This window comes from Taeniopygia guttata, chromosome 1A, assembly GCF_048771995.1.
Source record: "Taeniopygia guttata chromosome 1A, bTaeGut7.mat, whole genome shotgun sequence".
In the NCBI taxonomy this organism is placed as follows: Eukaryota; Metazoa; Chordata; class Aves; order Passeriformes; family Estrildidae; genus Taeniopygia; species Taeniopygia guttata.
The window spans coordinates 23,860,848-23,884,053 of record NC_133025.1 but is presented as its reverse complement, the minus strand read 5'-3'; the positions used below and the strand labels follow the sequence as shown (position 1 = coordinate 23,884,053).

The 23,206-nt window shown below is 43.8% G+C and overlaps 1 protein-coding gene across 2 annotated transcripts; it reads right to left on the bottom strand.

Annotated features, from left to right (window-relative positions):
- Positions 1-53: 53 nt before the first annotated feature.
- WNT2 (Wnt family member 2) lies at positions 54-23,102 on the bottom strand. 2 transcript variants are annotated; one of them, XM_072921623.1, is made up of 5 exons: positions 16,312-23,102; positions 14,722-15,795; positions 11,539-11,816; positions 8,440-8,704; positions 54-1,285 (listed from the first exon to the last, which is right to left on the bottom strand). In XM_072921623.1, the coding sequence occupies exons 2-5, from the start codon at positions 14,939-14,941 to the stop codon at positions 1,056-1,058; spliced, it is 993 nt and encodes a 330-aa protein (XP_072777724.1). In that variant the 5' UTR covers positions 14,942-15,795; positions 16,312-23,102; the 3' UTR covers positions 54-1,055. The 2 variants fall into 2 exon arrangements, with proteins under 2 accessions (XP_072777724.1, XP_002192993.3); XM_002192957.5 differs by having other exon boundaries at positions 14,722-14,945.
- Positions 23,103-23,206: the final 104 nt, after the last annotated feature.

Below are 23,206 nucleotides of genomic sequence, written 5' to 3'. Positions count from 1 at the left end.
AATATGCAGAAAAAAATCTAATTTGGATGTCCCCATCTGAGTGGGGGAAAGTATAATTTTGAGCACATTTAATAGATTTATTAACTTTAAAAGAACATAGAAGCTGATAACTTCTTTAGAATCCAAGTCATTACTGAGGCAAGGCATTTCCTACTCATCACTGTTCACAAACATTTTTCCACTATTGTACATGTGAAAAAGAGGAAACCTTATCCTTAGGTAGTTGAGTGTCCTGTACCTACCTTTCACTAAGGTGAAAAACCTTTCTCTTCAATCCTTCAGGTCAGAAAAAAAATTCCTCAGCAGTTAATTATTTTTTAAAAGCTTTTAAGGCAAGTTTTCACAAACATAGATAACTGAGACATTTGCTTTGACTCTTAATAGTTCATCAAAGTGTTGTGGCTGAATAGATCTCCTGCAATTTTCTTTGTTTTAGGCCATGGGCCAATTCCTGCCCCACAGGAAACCACAGTGTGCTAATGGTGGCCAGGGTAGCCTCAGGTGACCTTACTGGAAACTCCAGTTCACCAGGGATGAACAAACATCCTTCCAGTAAATTTTTTCACCAATCTGGCTGCAAATTTTCTTTCATGGGGAAATCACAACCAGTGCTCAAACTCCTGAGCCATTCAGTATCCAGGGCTCAACTGTGACCTGCCCAAGATCCTTCAGAAAATGCTTGAGCAAGCTCAGCCCATGTAGTTGGTGGTGGTGATCTTGTAAAAGTGCCATATTGTGTATCTTCCTGTGTTCCTGATGGCAGGAATGAATTGCCACAAGGGTTCTGCGGGAAAGTTACATGGTGGTTGGAAGAGTCTTGACGCAAGTACGTCCTTCCAGAGCTGCATCAGTTTATGCAGAGACAACTCTGCAGCAACACCATCACACAGAAATGCGAAGTAAATGCTGAAGGGTTTATATCAGTTTTTCAGCAGCATCTCTGCAATGAACAACAAAGGCAAAACAGGCATAGAAGTAAAAAAGGTCTCTGATGCATTCCCTGCGTGGACCAGGAAGGGCAAAGGCTGTGGTCCTCAGCATCAGTAGCCTGTGCGTCATGTCCGGGAAATCCAGCCAGCGCTCTTTGGCGCCTTGCAGGTGTGAATGTCCACCACTTCCAGGCAGTCCTGGCAGCGCACAGCACAGCACCAGTGGAATTTGCACTCGCATTTTGTCATCCTGCTGACGCGGGAGGTGTCGTAGCCTCTCCCGCAGCACATCACTTCACAGCTGTCCATGCCACGCGAGGTTTGGTTGCACACCCGACCAGCTGTCCCAAGGGACCCTGCAAAGGGAATGCACCAAAAGTCAGGAGGCAGACTTTAAGGAAAAACAGCAAACATATGAAAATAGGTATGGGAGACATAACATCACCCAGGATTCAATATCAAGCCAGAAAAATGCCTATTAAAGTAAAATTGCTCCCATATTTCCCCTAGGAATCAGGCCTGGAGATGAGGAGGAAGAAAAGGGATTAAATACTTTAGGGGTCTGCCTGATTCTCCTAATATCATCACATTTTGCTTCATCTTTCCCTGGCACTTTCTTCCCCTCCAGGGAGTAGACACCCTTCCCAAGGCAGCCCTGCACCCCCAGGACTGTCTGAAATGGGATGGCCAGGTGGGGTGTCCATCTTCCTGGTGCTCGGGATCCCGGGCTTTGCTGAGGAGCTCTGGGTGTGCAGGAGAGGGCTAGGAAAGAGAAGACCACAGAATCTAGTGGCTGCCAGGGACTCAATAGGTAAAGTAACTGTGTTGCCAATAACTAAAGCCTTGCAGAAGTGAGTGCACCCCAGGCATTTGGCATCCCTGCTGTGTCCACCCACAGGCCCCATTCCACCAGTTCAGGTGGTAGCTGAAGAGTTGCTGCTCTGTGTGCCTCTCATCTCTGTAGGTTAACACAAAGGGTTCTTCTCCCCTTTCATGATAAGATTAAAAGAAACTAAATTATAGCCTGCTGTGGACAGAAATAGGGAGAGAAACCATACCACACCTTATCATACTCTTCAAACACTCAGGAGGAGTGGTTGAAATGCTAGTGCCTATATCCACATGGCACAAAATGGCTCTGGCATGTCTTTGAACAGTGACTGTAACACATAGAAACCACTGTTCATCTAACACAAACTGATTTTAGGGTACATTTAGGATCAATGCCACAGGTGCTGACAGGTTATTACCACCAAACTGAAAACTCCATAAAAATTGTCTTACCTAATTTCCTATGTATTGCTATTATCACTAAAATGCAGATATGCCCAAAAAATAACATTCTTCTGATATTTTCTATAGACCTGATTACAACTCTATTCTCTTCTTGAGCAAGGTGATATTCCCTAAGTAATGGTTGTGGTCAGTAAATTAACTGGAATTATTTTACAAATCATATTTACAGATGCACACTGAACATGAACAATTTACCTTCTTAAGGAAAACTAATACATGCAAACATTAATTAAAATTTGCATAAGCTAGGATAGCAAACCAATCTTAATTAATAAAATGTAAACTGCAGTTAAATTGTAATTATTAATAATTTAGGTTGAATAAATTCTAATTTTCTTTTTTTTTTTCCCTAGGATGAATTAATGTATGCACTGATGCTGCTGTCTCACAGCAGTTTATAACATACAAGTCTTCACTGTCTCTCCATTCCTTGCTGCACCCCCCCCAGCATCAGGAAGACTTCATATTATATGGGGGCTGACCCCAAACCACTAATGTAATGAGAGGCCTCAGGAACTAGACCAAAGTCACCTTCTCAAACTGTGGTTTTTTTCATGGGACCAACACATGATCCAGCCTCGCAGCCATGGGGGTGCAAATTTTTCTCTTTTTGTATCAAACTTAGGACAGTCTTCAACTGCTGTCCTGGAGAAGTGCTTCAGCCCCTAGAACACAGCTTTCCTCCCATGGCCTAATTCCTGTACCTATTTAAACATTTAAATATTGACTGGGTAGAGGTGTACACCTGGGGAGTTTCACCATGGAGCGGCAGGTTCGTGTCCGCTGCAGGCAGAGCAGAAGCGCCGGTGGCCGCCGGCGCCCGGCTCAGCTCAGGGCCGCGGCGCCATCCCAGAGACCCCGGCCCTGCCTCAGGCTCCTGAGCTGCAGAGGTGCTGCTGCACCAGCCAGCAGACATGTGCTGAGCCACCCCACAGGGAACTGGCAGAGCGAAGAGAAAACACACACAATGGAGCCAGAAACAGGCTCCTGCACCTGCAGCCTGATAAATCCCAAATCTCCTTGGGGTCTGAGCATGTTCATGCTGCTGCCTGTGGACCAATGCTCTGCATAACATCCTTGGGGAGATGGCTGAACAGCGCTTTAAAGTAAACCTCTGATATTTGGGGGAGCATCTCAGCTGGCTGTAACAACCAGCGATGTGTGCATCAGGCACACCCTGCACCAGGAAACCAGCAGTAACTCCTGCTCCTGGCCTACTGTCCCTACAGCCAGTGCCAGCACTGGATCCCCTGCAGGAAGGGAGGAGAGGTGCCCCCAGCAGTGACCTACATGAGCACACACTACTCCCAGCAAGCCCTCAGCCGTGCAGTTCTCCCTGCAGAGCCAGCTGCACCAGGGCAATTGGCATAGCGGGCATAGCAGTGATGCCAAGAGGCCTTTCCCAGATCTTTTTTTCAGGATTCACTCCATGATGGGGGAAGAGAGACTTCCAGTGGCCCCCACTGCCTCCAGTCTAAGCAAGGCTGAAGAGTCAGGGGGATGCAGAACTACATGATGCACCTGTGGTCCCACAGAATTCACAGAAAGGGTTATTAGACACTGGAATGGATCTCCCAGGGAGGGGGTGGAATCACTGGCCCTGGAAATGTTTAAAGAAAGACTTGGTGTGACACTTAGTGCATGATCTAGTTAACATGGTGGTGTTTGCTCAAAGGTTGGATTTGGTCATCTCAGAAGTCTTTTCTAACCTAACTGATTCTGTGAAGAACTTTAAAGGCACTTGTCCTGCTCTCTCTGTTCAGACCAAAAAAACATTACAAAGGTCAATCTTGTGACTCACGTGATTAACATTCTATATCAGGAATTCACACCAGTGACGGAAAAGCAAAGTTGCCCTCTACCTCAGCACAGCTCCCAACCAGGAGCAGAGTAGGGCCACGTCATTTGGCTGCTGGGGGTGAAGGAAGACCCCATGTTCTCCCACATCCATCAAGAGCTGCACAGAAAGGTTTGACCACATTCCTGAGCTGAGGTCCAAGTTAGTTTCCAAGTCTGATGTTCCTATTTCCAGATGTAAGAGGAAATCACACAGCACTAAAGGACAACCTAAGCAGGATGCATCCATTGCTTTCAACAAGAGTTTTGCCACCAGCTTCAAAACCAAGATTATTTCACCACTAACAGACAGTCAGAAACTGGTACCATCTGCTGCTGACCACAAAACATCAACATTTACTACACGACTACAAGAGGGGACTTAATTATCCATAGACTGGGAGAAAAGTGAAAACAAGCTCATATAAAGGCTTAGTTTCTGAGCAAAACCAAACTTTTTTAAAGTTCAAACAGCATCTTCAGAATCTCTGCAGCTTCTCTAGTGAGAAGGAAAATGAACAATAACCAGTAGTGTGGAGCCAGGCAAGTTATGCTCTCCTTGGCAGGCTTGAGTGATGAAGGCAGCAGAAGACACTGCACAAAATAAGGCAGAGTTTTCTTCCTGCTACCTGCAGTGCACCTCCTCATCACTTACAAGGCAGGAGTAGTGTAGTTGCCCCCCTCACGCAGCCCCCGAAAAATCCAACTAGCTCAGAGATAAGGGGCTGTGAGGGGAGGAATCTCAGGGAGAGGGGAAAAATATTCAAAAGAGGCTCTTACCCCAGGAGGTTGGTACAGCTCTCTTTATTCTGTGGTGTCCATGGGAGAGCAGGGCAAAAGAGAGGAAGAACAGGATATGTCAGGGGTCTATATAGGTTTTGGACAGGGTGGGCTTCCCTGGCTCTCCGCTAACCCCGTTGGGGCAGAAAGGAGGATCCAGGGGTTATCTTGATCAGAGTCACAGGGTCCCGGGGGAAGGGGGGCACAGGGTGCCCATGAGCTCACTGTAACAGAGTAGGTTCTAACTTGTAAAAAATTTTTGTTCAACCTCTTTGTTTTCATTTCAAATGTTGGAATTGCCATGCCTACACACATTTTACCTGCCAAAACATCAACAGCTTTTATACTGCCAACTTCACAGCCTGTACATCAAGTCCTTTCTTCTCAGTTTGCACAGTTATTTTTGGAAATCAACATGTGTTATGTTGAAAAATATTTTCTTTCCATTCTTAAAGCCGTAAAATGTATTTATTAGTATATAATGAGAGCTTTTCCCTTCTACTTCTATTGATTAAAATCAGGTGTCAAGCAATAACATCCATTATTAGACTTACACACACACTCAAAGAAAAGCAAAAAGAAAAGTGCAAAACCAGTGAAATCCCCAGTGATAGTTTCCTCGTAAGTGTTCTTGGGGAAAAAACAATTGAAGGAAAAATGTTCACAGAAAAGTAGCTCAGGAGCTACTGGATCTTACACCAGGTACAGAAGGGCTGGAGAAAACAGGCAGTACACATTGGAGGTAGATTTGTCTGGAGGGGCTGGGATTTCCCAGGCCATTACTGAAGAGATGGCTATGTGTTGATAAAACCAACAGTTCACCTAGGACAACTTTTAAAAGCTGTCTGGGATGTTCTATCTCTGTTTCTATCAAATTTTGAGTATGAAATTGTGAGCAAAAATTATTTCAGCAGAGTTATGTGTGCTGGGCTAAATGAATTCTGAACACTTCTGAAAAATCTTCCTTTGGTCATTTGTGAGATCTTAAGACAAGGAAAGAGGTGGTCAGATTATTACATTATCTTGCTATTGAGTTACTATTAGTGATTTCCCATATTATACCTCTCCTAAAATCAATAACTCCACTTTTCCTTTCTAGAGGAAAAAAAAAAAAAAAAAAAAAAAACCAAAAAAAAAAACCCACCAAACAAACTACATTTTGGGGTGTTCCATGTATGTATGTCCAGCTGCCCCCTCAGACAGAATGCCAGACCCAGGGTAAAAGCTCCAGTGGGGGAAGAGAAGGTATCTGCTTTTTTCCTGGGTAGGCTGCTAATGGCAGAATCCTTGAGCACTTTAAACTCACTGGTTCCTATGTGTTAGCACAATCAAGCCACAGAGCACACTGGCTTGGACATTTTAGTTTGTGAAGTTGTCTCTGGTCAAGTCATGATGTGTCATAAGGTTTTTCTCTGTGAATCCTTCATTCAGCTCCAGCACTAACTAGGCTCCAGATAATTTTTTCCCCCTGAAGCACCAAATTGCTTGAATTCCCTGGAGAATGAAAGGCAGAACTGCACTCAATGACATACTAAAACATTGTGGCATTAGATTTAGCTGACACTGAATCCAATACCACATTGAGATGCTCCCCACCTACTTCCAAACTCTGAGTTCCATAATCTCATTCCATTTGCAATCATTTAAGAGGGTTGGCACTCTGCAATGCTCACAGGGCAAACCAAAAAATGAAAAAAATGTGGTGCAGCAGCCAAAATCATCTCCATCAAAGTCAGATCAGGTTTTGTTTGTGTGGTTCTTTCTTTGCTCCATGCAAGCAGCAGGGCATCCCACATCCCAACAGAGGTTTACTGCAGTTTTCTAAAAATATGCTCTTCTAAACAGCCACATTCTCTGAGTTCTGAGCAGCAAAGAAACACCACCTCAGCTACACTGTTATATTGAGCTGAGCCAAAAAAGCATATCAGACTTTGCCATCTCGGGGCAGGCTTGTCACTGTCTGGCAAATGCACTTAATACACTGTGGTGAAAAATGCCCACTCTCCTCCAAAATAACAAGACTGACAGATGAGATTAGGTTTAGTACAAAGAGATTATTAAATGGCTTTTTGACATAGAAATGGGTAGAGTACAAGTTTTTCTTCCAGGCGAAAAGAAATCATGTTTTTTACAATGAATGTGGCAATATCAAGAGATAAATGTTTTGAAAAAATCCTAGTCTGCAAAATTAATCTCTGCATGATGCCATAATACGTCCATTTATTCACTCGGATTAGACTTTGCAGTGTCAGTCACTATTCAAGGAATGGTATGTGCTCGTGCAGGTAATAAACATCACCTGCCAAAATAATAAATAACATTTAAAATATGTTGACGACTCAACTAACCAGAAACACTATACAATGTAATTGTACTGGATGAAATTCTGCATTCACTGAAGTCAATAGTACATGACCAGGAATTCACATATTGTTCTTATTTAAGTACAGCTGTTCTGCAATGTTTATTCCAAGCAAACTTGGATTGTAAACATGCAGCAGTGCCAAAAAGACTTGAGCTGCATTGCTATCCAGATACTTAAAGATTTTTCATATGGGGTGCAATCTGGTCTGCTATACAACCTATTAATTAGTTCCACAACTAATACATTACTCATTCTACCTCTCTTTTCCAAATTTCTGGTTTTCTAGTTACTAGTTTGTAATTGCCACATCAGGAAATACTATACATAGGTCAAGAGCTGCTAGCAGGTTTCCTGGTGCTTGGCAGTGCCTTGAATTCTGTAGCACTGCTAAGTGTGCCCCTATCGAATAGCTGAAGCAGGAAAATCCCATGTTAACAGCAGCACCAATACTTTATCTCTTCCCACAGGGGCTGGCACACCTTTTCAGAAAATGTGATGGTTTTCATGGATAGATCCAACACTGCCTCATAAAGAGGAATAAACAGCTGTGCCACTCAGCCAAGTGTGCTGTGTCCCACCCACCTCTACTCCTTCATCCACCTGCACATCCTCCACATCCTCTAGCTGCTGCCTCACCCCCCGTTACCCACAGCTGCCTTGACTGGGCAAGCAGGGTTGGATTGTCACAGGCTGTACCTTCCACATTAGATGGGGACAGGCACGTCTGCAACTGGGGTCCACAGTCGCAGTGACTGTGGGAATGTGCAGATAAAGGAGGGCACCACAGTGGTAGCATAACAACCTGGAAAGGAAGCAACACAACAGGAGGTGGCATCAACAGGACTTGGGGCAGCTCTGGAGTGAGCTGCGTGGCACAAGAGTGAGTGTGGCTGTGCCCACTATGGACCTGCCTCCAGAGCACAACTCAAACTTGTGCTGAAAGCAGCTTTGCCTTACAGCATCTCCAGGGCTCCATAGTATCTGGCAGAAACCACTGAATTATATTAGAACAATTGGCTGTTGTACACCTAGAGACATCAAGGAACTATTGTTCTTGTACTGAGTTCTTCCAAAACATCTTCTTTCCTGTTTCCTGCTGGTTGCAGGCATGGATTTGTATTTATATATATATATATATACACACACTCTCTCTCTCAATAAAATTATAATTTTTGACCTCTGAAGTACAAATGTCTTAAATAAAAGCATTCACATGTAATGGTAGAGGCTTACCTACATCCCTGTCCCTGATACAGTAGTCTGGAGAGCTCTCAAAGTATACCAGGTCATTCTTAGTTGGCTTCTTAAATTTCTTATTAGCCACAGTGAAACCTGTGCCATCTTGATTCATGACCACCTGAATTGCTCCATTGTATTTCTTCCACAGATAATCTCCTGTTTTCCTAAAGTCTGCCATGGCCAGCCAGCAGGTCCTTAGAGTGCAGGATCCACTCACACCGTGACATTTGCACTCTTGTTTCAAAAACCGCTTCACGGCCTGTTTAGAAATGCACAGGTAAATATAAACATACACAGGTAAAACAAAGTGCAATTAATTGCTTCTCAGCCCCTTTCCATCCATCCCGTAATGCCAGGCCTGCGATGGGTCTCCAAATTACGGTCTGTAGTGACACCCACTGGCAGCATCAAGTCATCCCCATGTGGTTGCTCTGCTCTGGTCGCTTGACTCACTGTACACAGAATCCTCGGCTGGTGGGCTTACCTTCCTGCTCCTGCCAGTCATCCCAAGGACCTACAGTGCTAGGACACAGACTGGACAGGAGGAAATGATCAGAAATGGCCAGAATAATTCAGTCCCTTGGGGGGTGAAGGTGCCCTCTCTCCCATTGTTCCAGCTGCAGGATGGCTGTGCTGACCCTCTGACCCTCTCCAGATGATCTTCATGAAGGAGCTCTTTACCCTGAACAGCATTTCAAATATTGCCCAGAAATTCATAGGCATTTCATATTTAAACTATTTTTAAAAGGCTGTGTAAAGCATTGTACCTGTGCTAGGCATCAGATTGATGCCTAGCTAAAATACTATATTTTAAAATACAGTTTAGATAAAATACTTACTTTAACAAACAGATGCAGATTTTAGCAAACATTTTAGAAAAAGACCTTCATTAGTTTGCATTGGAGAGATCACTCTTATCATTAATTTAACATCTTGATAGTATTAAAGCCATTTCAGCTTCATCTCAGGCATTTAAGCTATCTGTATGATGTTGGAGAACAACAGATGGGTTCATAGACAGTAAATAATTCATTCCTAATTATGTAGATATGGATATTTGATCTATAAATATTGTGCCTTAAGATTTCATGAAATATAAACTTTTAAGAGTTTGTACAAGAGGAATGTCATCATGGGAGGAAGGTAAGAGAGAGGAAAGCTCCATGATTACAAGTGAGATTGATGCACAGCGGGGCAGCCTTTTTCAGTCAAGCACTTAGTAATAAAGTGAGAATGTATTACAAAACCAAAGGACTTTCAATTTTCTTTCCAACTTGTAAATGATATGACTACTTCAAAGAAGTCAATGGCATTCCCACAGCCCCTTTTCATTGCCATATCACAAATCTGGGATTTAAGCAGATGTTTGGTTTTAATTATCTGAGCAGAAATCAATTTAACTACTTGTATGTTTAAAACATCTTGCTGGAATAGTGGAAGAAGCACATAGGAATATGGTCTTTTTTTTTTGTCAGTAATGTTCCTATACTGTTATACAGCATATTATGTTCTATGATTCATATGGGAATATGAAAAATATTTGTTTCATTTATTTTTTAATTAGCACAGTTGGAATAGTCTAGTTTTAAAAAGGATGTATCAACACCCCTTATGGGGGCAAGAAAAAAACAAGGCCACAGATGGTCTTTCCCAGGTCAAAATGCCAGGCTTGTGAGCAGCTGAGGTGGTGAGATCCCTGCAAAGCTAAGCCTACACTACTGCACTGTGAATACAAAACAGTGTCTCTATCCATAAAACAGGTCCTAGAGCTCATGATAACATATTCATCATTTTTAATTGAATTTATTTATTAAAATTTCTTTTTCTAAAAATCTACCTTACCAGTACTATTTTAATATTTGGCAGAGGTGTTTTTTAAATCTTAAAAATAAGAAAAATACTACAGAAAGTACTTCCCATCATGGAACTTACTTGCTCCTAAAAAAATCTTTGTGTTGTAGACTCCAGCCTCTTTTGGACAATAACAGAAATATGACCACAGTACTGCATGTGCCTATCACTGATCTAAAAAGCCTCATCTGCCTACATTACATATTAATTACACATGCTGGCAATAAGCAGGTGGAGGAAAGATGCTGAAGAACAAGAATTTTTCAGGAAAATAATCAACTTGCAGTACAAAAAAAGATCAGAATACAAACAACTTAATTCCTACTAAATATACATTAAAGAAAACCAAAGATAAGACACAAAAAGTCTCTACAAATAATTCCAGAAGTGCTTGGTCTAGTACAATAAAATGGTTTTTTTTTCTGTATTTCAGATGTCATGGGAGCAGCAAAGTCTTAACATGTTTTAAAAAATGAAACAGCATATTCCAATTTCATACACCGTTCTTACTTTTCATAACTACCACTACAAAATGTTAGTGCAGATATTCCTCAGCCCTTGCACCAGAGGTGGGCAATACACCTGGCAACTACTCCTTCTACTCACCTAGGATGTGGAGGTAAAGAATTTTAGTTGAAATTCAGGAATGGTATTTTCATACAGTGTTTAGGAAGGGATTGCAAGTCATGCTCCAAGGCCATTGCCTTTTGGAGGCACATGTGTTTTAAAAAGTGAAGTAAATTTAAAAAGTGAAGGAGTTACCTTTTATCTCTGCTCACTTTGTGATTAAGTTTACCATATACATACAGAAATTGACAGAATGTTTTTTTTTTCTCGAGAGTTATTTTAGATTTGCTCTTTGTCAAACCTGTTCTTCAGTGTGATCTTTAGCCTCCCTTAGGAATTTGTATTCTGTATTAACCAAAAATAAAACTCCTGTTTATATAAGAATTAGGCTCAAAACAAAACCTCCATCCAAACTGATCCTGCAACTTAGACTCCTGCTTAACTTCCAACACAAGGAGTGACTGAAGTGACTCCAACAGGAATACTGTTAGGCAGTTGAATTCAGTCTGTTTGTAGATCTCTGTCACACTGATAGAAACAGCAGCTCAGGCTCCTGCTCTTCCCGTATTTCTTCATAATCGCTGAGACCAGACAGCAAGGGCCAAGCATTAACTGCCCCAGACACAACAGAGTTGTCCAAGAACATCTCTAGGCATCTACTGGATGGACACCCACCTTCCTTCCAGCTCTGTTGTTGTGAAGGTTCATCAATGCCCTGGCATCTTTTCCTTTCCGTTCTTTGGCATCCACAAAGGCTCTGGCAAATTTAATTCCATAGTCAATGTTATCACTGCAGCCACCCCAGTCAAAATGGCCCTTGCTGTCCTTGGTAGAGCCTTTCTTCTTGGGATCACAGGAGCAGGATTTCAGCTCCCCTTGGCTACATGCCCTGGTGATGGCAAAAACAACTCCAGCAGAGGAGATGGCGTGTACAAAAGCAGATTCTCGACTACCTGAAACAAAAAAAACGTTGCTTTAAATATCATTTTGGTGGCTACTTTGAGTGGCTGTCCTATAGCCAAGACACTTAGGCTGGACTTTTTCGCAGAGCAAAAGATAAACTAGGCTGAAATCATACCAATACACATTCCCTGGAGCCAGAATTAGTCATGGCTTAAACTTGGACCCCTCCCTGGTAAAAGCTCATCAATATAGTGTTAGAGCTGGAAAACATTAAACATTTGCTTCTGATATTGATTCATATACTTTCATGGATCAGTTGTTTTGTACAGATATGTGAATAGGACAGCTGGTATTCCTATCACGTTTCACGAATTTAGAAGAATATATGAAGTGCTATGTGAGAGATAAGTTTAAGAAATTATTAAACAGGGACACTAAATCAACACATACATTGCAAAATACTGCAAGTAACTCTTGAAACTAGATTTTTCTGTCCTGAAGCTCTTGGAATAGACTTTCCTGCTTAGAACATGCTAGGGAGAAAACTTGAGTGTTATTTTCTGAAAAATAAGTTAATATTAGGTTTTCAGTCTAGAATCAAGTCCGTAACCGTAATTCACACAAATAAATTCCATTAAATCAATGGCACCACTTGTGTCATGCTTGAGGCAGGATTTGGTCTGGCAGCTGTGACTTCTTCATGCCAGCTGCTCTGGCAGCTTTCCCATCTCCTAACCAAGATACTTTATTATACCAAAGATTATCTGAATTTCTAGACTATGCCAACTCATAGGCAATTAAGTACATATTTCAATGTAATAATTGCTTTTATTTTAAGATGCAGTAATTTACAATAGAGAGCTACATTACACGGACACAAATCTACTTATGGTAATGGAATATTTTTTTACTTTTAAACTTTTTAGCATAGGAAGAACAACAAATATATGTTTTTTTTCTTTTTGCAATATCTAAGACAACTTGCAGTGAGAGAGACCTCTTTGCAGGGCTTGTAAGCCTTAAGTAATTAGCACAGTAATAGAGGACCCCAAAGACAAATGTTAACAGTGATTTTTTTGTAGAGGCAGAATTGCACCATACAACTTAATATTTAGTATTTCAATTGCAGTAGCAACAATATGTTTAACTTATGAATGGGCCCTGAACTTCCACATTCTGTGCAAGTCTTTTGCAAATGGCAACCGGGTAAACCATGCCTTCCCTACACTGTCTTCAAAAACAGGGAGAGGTTACCACGGCTTGTTAGAAATCACGTGCTTTTGAAGACTTATTTCTGAGAAAACTTATTCAGAAATATTGAAAATTTGCGAAGTGTTAATTAAAAATAAACACTTGATATTGTTGGAAGAGAAAATGTTTATTTGAGTTTATTGAACTAGTCAGTTTTATTAGAGCACTATCAAGCTACATTTCCATGGCAATCATAGCCTGATCAGGCTCAGTGCAGAGCTCAGAAGCCTGATGCTGTCATTCTGTCACATGAGCCAACAGTGAAAACTTCACTTTTGGAAAAACTGCATTTTTATTTTTTTATTAAATAGTCTCATCATTATTAGGCTATGTTCTGCCAGACATGTTTTCCTGAACATCAGACAAACATCACTGAAAACTTCAGCCTCTGGGTGACGTTACTGGTTACTCATAAATAATTGCCAAGGGAACATGAAGCTGGTTACAGGAACCAATGGCTTACCAGCAGCAGAACCTAGCACAGAATGAAAATCCCTGTGCTTGGGTCAGCGTGCCCAGTGCCTGCCATCCTCCTCTCCATCCTCGCCAGTGAGGCAATGGTACTTTCCTACCCAGAGTACTTTCCTACTCCCCTCCTTGCAGGTGCCATGCTGCTCAAAGCTTAGGATGATACTGGGGACATTCCAGGGACGAGTGCCAGGGCAGGGTCAGCCGTGTGCACAGTGTGTGGCACTTGGTGAAAAGAGCTGCAGTTACTAAGTATCTCAGCAGATTTATCCCTTGGGTAAGGACACTCTGACATAGTAACCAATCCCAGCCATTTCTTTGAATCAAAAGGGCCACAGCTGAGATCTGGAGACTCACCAGATGCCTTCCTCCGACCTTTAGATGACAACACCACCCTGCTTAACCATCCTCCCTCAGGGCAGGAAGCACAATGTTGCTCCCTCAGTTGCATGGGGTCTACGCAAGCCTGGCTCATCTCTATCAAATGTGTGTGCCGTGACTCTCTGCCCCGAGCCTGACCTGAAATGCCGCGGTGCCCCACATGGGCGCAGACCGCTGCAGCCAGCACAGCCCTGGAGCACTGCGCCCTGCTGCTGCGCTTTCCCGGAGAAACGCTGCAGTGGGAATCGGCCTGCAGGAGGGATTGATTGACTCCTGCCATCCCAACGCTCTGCCCTTCTGTTTGCACTTGAGCTGCCCCTTTCAACAGGCCTCATCCCAAGTACTAGCATCCTGAGGCTGGGCTGTGATGGAAAGTCTTCTGTCCTGCTGCCACATGCTTCAATTTCCCTGTAGGCCTTAAAATGTGGGTTTGATATCCATTATACACCAAAAAAAGAGAAAAGTCGGGAGCTGCAGCCAGCCCCTAATACGACAAAACCCCAGATTGTCTCCCTGATTTGAGACAGGTTTTTAAGCAACACAGAACCTCACGTTATCATATATGCTGTTCTGCTATCCGTGAGACCCTAAAATAATTTTGCATGTCCTCCTTCCTTTCCTCCCGAAATGTAAACCCAAGCTTCACCCTTGTAAGGATGAAGGACACAGGAGGATGGCCGCAGCTTCTCATGTTTCCCGCACACTGCCCAGGGGGTGCCAGCCCGTTACCCTCAGGAGGAACACTTGTGCCCGCACCCCGACTCTCCAAAGCCCCTTTTACCCTGGGGCCGTGGGCGCGGGGGCTGCACGCCCCACCCAAGCCCGCGGGAAGCCCCTCCCTGCCCCGGCACTCACTGCGCAGCAGAACGCGGCCGAGCAGCCGCTGCCCCCGCTCCAGGGCGTTGCAGTCCCAGCGGTGCCGGCGGAACTGGTGCTGGCACTCGGCCGTCCAGGCGGCCACGCCGCGGCCGATGGACAGCATCGCCTCGGGGTGCCGCCGGCACAGCTGCCGCTGCCGGCTCACCAGGCCCGGCACGTTGTCGCACATCACCCGCGACGAGCCCACGGCGCCCATGTACCTGCGGGAGGGAAGGGGCAGGGCAGCGCCGGGGGCCCGCGCCGACCCCCGGGCACCGACTCCGAGGGAAGCAGGGTCCTCAGCGCCCCGGAGCCTTCCTCTGGGGGTCCCGAGCTGCAGCTACCTCTGCCTTTTTGGTGGAAATCCTTTACAATTAGTCATCGACCCTGTGTTTTTTTTTAATAACGTGAAGCATTCAGGAGAACCTCAAGCCCCGCTATTGCAGCTCCGTACAGTACTTTAAAAAAAAAAAAAAAACAAACCTTGAAAAAATTAAATTACATCATCTCTATCCAGATGGTCTCTATTAGTCCTGAAACGTTTCAAAAGGTACCTTTCATAAAATCCAAACTTCTATAGGTGTCTTTTGAAGGGATCAAGCAGAAGAAAAGGTCCTTTCCTTGAATTTTCATTATTTTATACGATCGTGAAATCGTTAATGCCGTAACTTCCAAAAAATATATAGTTAAGTCGCATTTAGAAGACACCATGACAAAAAGCCATCACAATAAATAACGTTTATACGACTAAGTACACAGATAGTCGTTTTATTGAAACATGCCCAGTCTGATAAATCGGGCTTTGATCGCGCATCAGACAGAGTCAAGGTTAAACGTGTTCCCCAGGATTACAAGAAGGGGTTTAACTCCTCTCCTACATCAAGACTTTCCAGCCCGGGCTTGGTTGGGGTCCCCAGTTTGAGGGGCAGGTTTATGTTCCCATTCTAACGCGTTTTGCAGCGAGCTGCCTGAGACGCCCCACGCCGACATCAACTATCACTTGAAGCCGGGCCCTGCGCTGCCCGCCGGGCTCTCAGACCTCTGCTCTGGCAGTTTGCAGTTCAGCGAGGGCTGTGAAGGAGGGAGGGGCGGGGGAGGGCGAGGAAGAAATAAAAAATAAATTAATAATAAAAACGTAGCGCCGCTGTAGCCAATTCCCAGCGCCGCCAGGGCGCGGAGGGGCGGCTGCCAGCAGCGGCGGGCGGCAACCCGGGCCCCTCGGGCGTGTTCCCATCCCGCCTCCCTGCCCTCGGCCCGCTCCCTCCGCGGCCCCGGGCGGTGCCGCTGCCCCCGCCGGGCCGGGCGCCCGCACCGCTGCCGAAAGCCCCGGGCAGACCCCGCAGCTGCGCTGCGCTCATGCGGAGGAGGAGGTCGGAGAGCGGAGACGGGGTGTGGAAGGAGGTGCCGGCACCGTCTAAATCCGCTCGCTTTAAGGCCGGACTTTCCGGACCGGAGCAGCTGGGAGCAGCGAGCTCCGCTTCTGCGAGACTAAGAGGGAGAGGCTTCCCCCACCTTCCCTGAATCACAATTAATCCGACCCCACCTTCCCCAAGAGCAAATAAAAATTTCTGGAATTGCACAGCTTACCACCATGAGGAGGTGACGGGTGGGGTCGCCCAGATCAAGACCAAGGGAAGAGACCACCAGATCCCAGGGAGAAAGTTCATGTTAGAAACGCTTCGGTCCACATCAGGTCAGTTGCAGGGGGCAGAAGAAATCCCATGGAGCAACAAGGACGAGCAGGGGCAAACGCAGCTTGAGGGCTACTTCTTTCCCGTGGGTCAAGCACCTTCGCATCCCCACGCGTGATCGCGGAGCTTACTGATCCCCTGCAGGGATTCGGAGGATGCCGGTTGGTGCATCGCTCTGGATTCCTCTCGGTTCGCCCTGCACCAAATCCCTCAGGACGTGGAGTTCAGCCCCGCTCCCATCCTTCATCTTTGCCCCGATCCAGCTCTTCCCTGCAGTCACGGCAAAACTGAGGGGCTGGTGTGGGCTGCTCTCAGACTGGGTGGGTTCTGCTTTGGTTGGTGTTTTTTTTTTCCTCTGAAACTCTGATGGATGAAATGATGTCAAGAGACACTGGGGGAAGAGGAGGAGGTAACACCTCTGATTAGGCAAGGAATCCCGAGGAGCCAGTTGCTTTCCAATAACCCTACAAGCAGACAGTGAGTTCAGACCCGCCAGCAGATGCTACACGACCTGCTGCGGAGCCGGCGGCGGCCCCGGCAGGCTGCAACAGACCGGCAGCACTTGGCACCTCTCGGGGTTTGGCACGACGGCAATTCACGGCTGGGTACGTGCACCCGCGAACACCGAGCACGGAACGGAACCGCGATCCGGTGCTAGCAGAGAAGCAGAGAACCACAGCAGTCCCGGTATGGAGTGGACACCGCCCGGCCGCCACCCCTCGCCACGGGCCCCGCAAAGCCGGGGCGGCTTCTCCGCGGGCACAGGCACCGGGGCGCCTCCGTCCCGGGCGTCCCCCCGCAGCGCGGGGACGGGCTACGCGCCCCATCGCGCTTGCACCCCGGGATGGGGGAAGCCGCCGCCGCCGCACCGCTCCCCGGCCCGAGAGCGACCGGCGGCCCCCGCCCGAGAGAGGGGCGATGCCGCCGGGACTGGAAGCAAAGTCAAGAATAAAGGATTTAGCAGCTTTTTCATTTCGTATCATCTCTGTCTGCACAGCAAATACAGGGTAACACATATTCTAAGCAACGAACCCTCATTATCAAACTGGAGATGCCCCACTTCCGAGACAACGTTCGTTGGCTGGAAAAAAGACAAATGCCCAAGGTTGCTATGCGAGTTAGGGACTACACAGCTCTTGTTACTAAAAGAAGCCGGCAGTTGTTAACTCCAGGTGATAATCTGGAAGAGCAAGCAAGGAAGCACCCTTAAAGAGCTGTTCTTCAGGCTGCATATTACAGCCATTCTCGTGTTTCTCGGTACAACTTCTCAAGATTTCAGACACTGAACTTGTTTCAGAAACAAAACGCAAAAGGCAGAATTATGTGAAGTTTTGAGGTGCTAACATTCACCCACTACTAACTTAACTTGAAAGAAGTACCACAAACAATCCTCAGAAATCAACACCAAACACCCACCCACAACTGAAATGTCAAGATCTTTTGACTGCAAAGACTTCCGAGTAAGAATAATTGAAGCTTGGGACACATGAATGCTTCTATAACAGTACTTACCCAGAGGCAACTACAGCTCCTCTTACTAACTCCAGCAGGTGTTAAAAGAAACAGATGAGCATTCAGCATCCATTTGATAAAATGTAATCAGTGTAAAAATACTCAAATTTTAAACTTTTGGCTAACTTCTTTCTTATATTTACAATACACTTTGGATCAATTACCGGGGGCAGAGAAAGACCAGTGAGGACAGCAAATTCCAGCAGTATTTTAGACCCATACAAAGAGAGGCTACAATCCTCCCTGCTATCAGCTTTCTCAGGCTTGCAGTAAAAAACTGACTTCTTAGAATTTCTCACACCATTCAGTATTAACAGGAGCTCCTTCACCTGTGGATACTGCATTAGTGGCTTATCAACGATGTCCTTTCCCTCTCCATTAGTCATTTACCCCATCCGCATTCCAGCTTTGCTGCTATTCAAATTCTTTCTCCAACCCCTCCACTTTGTGCCGGCCCTAAGTAAGTTCACCTTGGATCCATTATTTCTACTAACAACCACACCCTCATTATAGAGAATGACGAAACAGGCAAGTTTGGAAAGGAACCTGGGGGACCACACTGGTTTTGCATGGCCATGCTTAGGTAGCAGGGGGCCATAGGGGTGCCAGAAGCTTCCCACATGTCTGACAGAGCCAATGTCAGCCAGCCCCAAGATGAACCTGCCACTGGCTAAGGTCAAGCCCATCTAGTGATGGTAGTTGCACCTATGGGACCACTATTTGAGAATGCAAAAAAAACCTCTGCAACAGCAATTGTGCCAAAGAGTGTGTTAGACAATGTGAGAGGAACAGCTGTGAAGACACCCAGGCCAGTGAAGAACAACGGGGAGAAGGTTCTCCAGCTGCCAGGGCAGAGATTCCCAAGCAGACCATAATGAGTCAGGCTGCCCTCTGCAGCCGACAGAGGTCCATGGTGGAGCAGAGATCCACCTGCAGTTTGTGGAGAACCCCCTGCTGGGTTGAAGGAGGCTGTGAACCTGGAGGAAGCCCATGCTAGCACAGGGTACCCATACTGGAGCAGCTCATGAAGAACTGCAGCCTGTTCTCATGCAGAAGAAGTTCATGGAGGACTGTCTCTCATGAGAGGGAGTGCTGGTTCCTAATGCAGCCTGGAGAGGCTGCTGGCCTCCCTTGCTGCAAGAAAAGACTGAATCTAGAAATCTGTAGGTGTCTTCAACAAGTAGTATGTGCATAGTTTCTCATACAGTTAAGAAATCATGCCATATGCAACACAACCAACAGTGGGGTAGCCAGAGCACAAGAAAGCCCCATTTTCTGCACACCGTCTGAAATCGAACTGAGATTTTTAAATACGATAATGAAAACAATGTAGTTAAACCTGTATTTCTACATTCAAAAAAGACTACTTTCAGGAAAGATGAAGGCATGGAAGGCTAATCTGAAATTTTATTCAAGAAAAACCCCACAAAACTCTTTAAGTTGAGCACATCTTCCTGTATATATTACAGCCAGTAGCACATCTTAAAAGAACAGAAAATCCTTCCCCAGAGGTATCTCTGTAAGTCCCACTTCCAGGAACTATGACTCTATATTATATGAAACTACACCATTGGAATCAGGATAAAAACTAGAAGTAATTTATCAGCTATTAAACCTGCTGAGATCACAATTAATTTCATGTCACTAAAACCCCACTGTCATATCTCACTCAGATCTCAATGCAGCCCCATTACCTGAAAATTTTTATTTCTGGAATGAGGGAATTAAAATTTTCAAATATACACTTTTCCCCCACCTCCAGAACAAAGAAATGACAGCATATGTCTTTAAAAGCAGAAATCTGCTGTTTGGATACCTGTTAAGCCTTCAAGGCTTTGTAGCCTTCCTACCTACTAACAGGTATCAGAACTGTAGTCTCTGCACATAAAGATCCAAAGCAACATTTGCAGTACTTTACAGTGTGTATTACTACATTTCTAGTAACACAGGCGTTTTATTGGGGAAAGACAACCTGTAGCTTTTGCAGAACTGGTGAAACAGAGAAGGTAAATGCAAACAATCACTTACTCACAAGGAAGTGATAGCTTTGGGAAGCACCTGTAAGGGTTCAAAGACAAGAAATGAAAGAAGAATAAATTGCATATTTTAAGTCCTGTCCTCATTATGGCACTTGGATGAAATAAAAGATAAATCAAACACATGTTAAGGTTAGTGGAGAATATAATAGAAAAAATACCTCACTCTCAGTTTAAGAACACACATATGCCAAAATGCTCTTTATTACTTTTAATTGGCTACCAGGAATAATTAAGGGTGATGCCTTACATTGTGAGATACTGCACAAGTCAAATTTAAAGGGCAAGGCAAATCCCAAAGCACAGAAGAGAGACACAGGATACACAAGTCACAGCCTATCTTAGACAGGAAAATTTAAAACAAAAATCTTGCAGGTCCTTCAGATCTCCATAGGATTGTCCAAGGCCCTGATTTTACACAACAGCCTATACATTCAGGAAAGGCCATGGTATGAATAGTAATCTCTATGAAGACAAGTTAGGTATGCAATGATGTTTCAAGTAGGAACCTCACTGCATCTTTAAGCAACCAGGTACCCCACAGGATTTGGCCCGAGGTCCAACTCACTCAATCCTCAGCATCTCAATTTGCACTACTGTAGGGAGGAAAACAACAGAAGCAGGGCTGTGCAGTTTACCTGCTTAATACATGCAAAGCTCTTTAGCATTCTCCAATCCCCTCATAAATGTGCAAATCATTGTATTCTTACTGTTCTGGGATAATGACTGCAATCTGATGGCTTGCAGAAGGAGGCCTCTCAGCAGGGACATTTTCATATGAAGGCTCCCTTAGGAGGTGCTGGTGGGGGTAAGAATTCTGAAAGTGTAGCTCAAGAGTCAGATGTTGAAGGTATCTTTCTCTTTGCTTCCTGCTCTATCGCTACCATATTGTGACACCTTGTCAGAGAATTTGAAAGAGGCACTGCAACAACATGAAAGTGAATAAAGGATATCAATATATCCTTTATTTGAATAAATATGAAATGCATCATCTAACCCCGAGTTTGGAATCCAAGAAGGTAAATGCAATTTTATTATTTTTTTAATGATATGGTATGTTAAAATATTCTTTGTTCATTTGGCTCTTAAAATGTCCTCCTCATGCAACACAGTTTCTGATTGACCAATTAATGAAAACAGCTTAAAGTGGTTACTCCAAGACTCTTGCTTCTTGTGAGTCGATTACAGAATTTTGGACACTATACTTGAACAGCACAGGATGCCAAGGATGCTGCTGGTACAAAGCTTATGTTTAACTCAAATGATGCTCACATGTGTGCTTGCAATTGTGACTATAAACATCAGAAACAGGTGACCCATAAGATAATTCAAAAAGACCAGCTTCTTCCAAATGTATTTTGGACATCATCTCCTAAAGTTCAGACCTTTGACTCACTTCTGAAAAAAACACTTTATAATAACTCTCACACTTGAAAAAAAAATTACCAGCAACTATCATGCATTACTTTTTTTTTTACACCGAAGGCAAAATAATTTAGTTAAATACTGGTAAAACTTTTCTGGAGCAGCTTTTCAGTTCAACTGTAAGAGCTCCAAGTTCAGCTTAGAAGTCCTCCAGCTGACCAGATCTTTTCTTCAAATTGATGGAAAAAGAGTTTGAATTTTTGTTGCCTCAAATGTCAAGATCTACTAGCGGCAGGAAACGCATATCTTGAAAGCTATATTCAGTGTCCTTTGAAGTGGCTTTGTTAATGCAATTTGTCACTTAAGTGGGGAAGTAAGGGCTAAGAAGCAGAATCTTTTGAAGGGCAGAAACCTTATGAGCAGTTGAAATAATTCCACTTAACTAATGCAAAAGTACATGTAGGAAACAGTATGTATAACATGCCTGGCCACTCCCCCTCCACTACCAACCCCAGAAACCCCAAACATCTTCACCCAACAGAAACTCCCAAAAGACATTAGGTGTCAAAGTTCTAGTACTACCTGTGAGCCAACCCAACACTGAGCAACTGCATTTTAACCGTAGTTTAAGCTGATTAGAGGAGGAGTGGTGTGTATATAAAAGGTTCTTCCTTTCACAATATGTGCCCTGTTAGTTTATGATTAATTCTACAGTAATATGAAGAACCAGAGAACTATTTTTTAAGTATTTTCTTTTATATACTTTGTTCATGCTGATAGAATGTTCATTTCCGCTTCTGGTAGATGGTGGTGGTGAATACAGCTTATCCCCTCTGATACCAGTTTGGGAGCAGAAGAAAACAGAAAAAAACCCCAATTTATGTTTTTACCTCTGGTCTCATCACTGTATGATGGTCCTGGCATTGAAGGACGAAAGAAGGTAAAACAATTGCAGTAAAAAGGAAACACACTAACACCCAATGCAATTCTCTAACAAAAGCAGAAAACAGCAGTAACAATGACTGGAATAGCACCCAAGTTTTTACCTTCTTACTAATCTCCAGAGGGAAAAACAAACGTTTAGACTCTAGAAAACATTCTGAAAACTCAGAGACCAAGTTTCACACACCCATTCAGGTTTATGTTTTTTGGACTCTTTTTGCTTAATTTTGAAAGAAAAATGTTCCTTCCAAAATATTCAGCATTTTTACAGATGTTTACTGAAACGTGCAAAAACATAAATAGTTTGAATTTACTTACACCAACTTCCTTTTTTCCCAACATACCTGGTTTAGTAAACAGATCAAAACCAGTTACAAACGTTTCACTGTGGGATTACTAACACCTTTTTAAGTGGAGAAAATATTAAAAAAAATGTGTAGTGAAAGACCAGATAAAGAAAAACCAAGCTGTTATGCCTTCTAAGTTTTCTGCATTCTTACAGCAAAGTACTACTATAATCCTTTTAACAGAAGTGATGAAACTCTTAATAGATGCGAGTATCCCTAAGGAAGGAGATTTCAGGCATAATATAAGTATCATAGTTCAATGGGAAATTACTTTTTAGACAAAATGCAACAAGATCTCCACAATTCTCTTGATTGTGAAAAGAAAAAAAATAAGTGCATTTCTCTGCAAGAGGAAAGATCTTTATCAACACAAAATTAAAGTGATACTTAAAATATTTTAAATCCTGCCAACTCCCAAAACACATCTGCAGTATAATTTTAAATACAAACATATAAAATACAATCAGAATTTGTTTATATTCACCTCTTAACTGGTAAAAATAAAAAACCAAAACTAGTAATTAGTAACCAATAACCACAGTTTTATGCCAAAAAAAGAAAAGCAGCTTTGACAAGATTTTAGACCTAC

Bases quoted from the DNA above. Each gene is read 5' to 3' on its own strand.
- WNT2 (XM_002192957.5), bottom strand. From the start codon at position 16,391: ATGAACTTTCTCCCTGGGATCTGGTGGTCTCTTCCCTTGGTCTTGATC. The intron at 14,946-16,311 runs GTAAGCTGTGCA...TCCCTCCCGCAG, and splicing joins CCCGTCACCTCCTCATGGTG to GTACATGGGCGCCGTGGGCT. The intron at 8,705-11,538 runs GTGGGTGTCCAT...ATTTCTAAACAG, and splicing joins ACAACAGAGCTGGAAGGAAG to GCCGTGAAGCGGTTTTTGAA.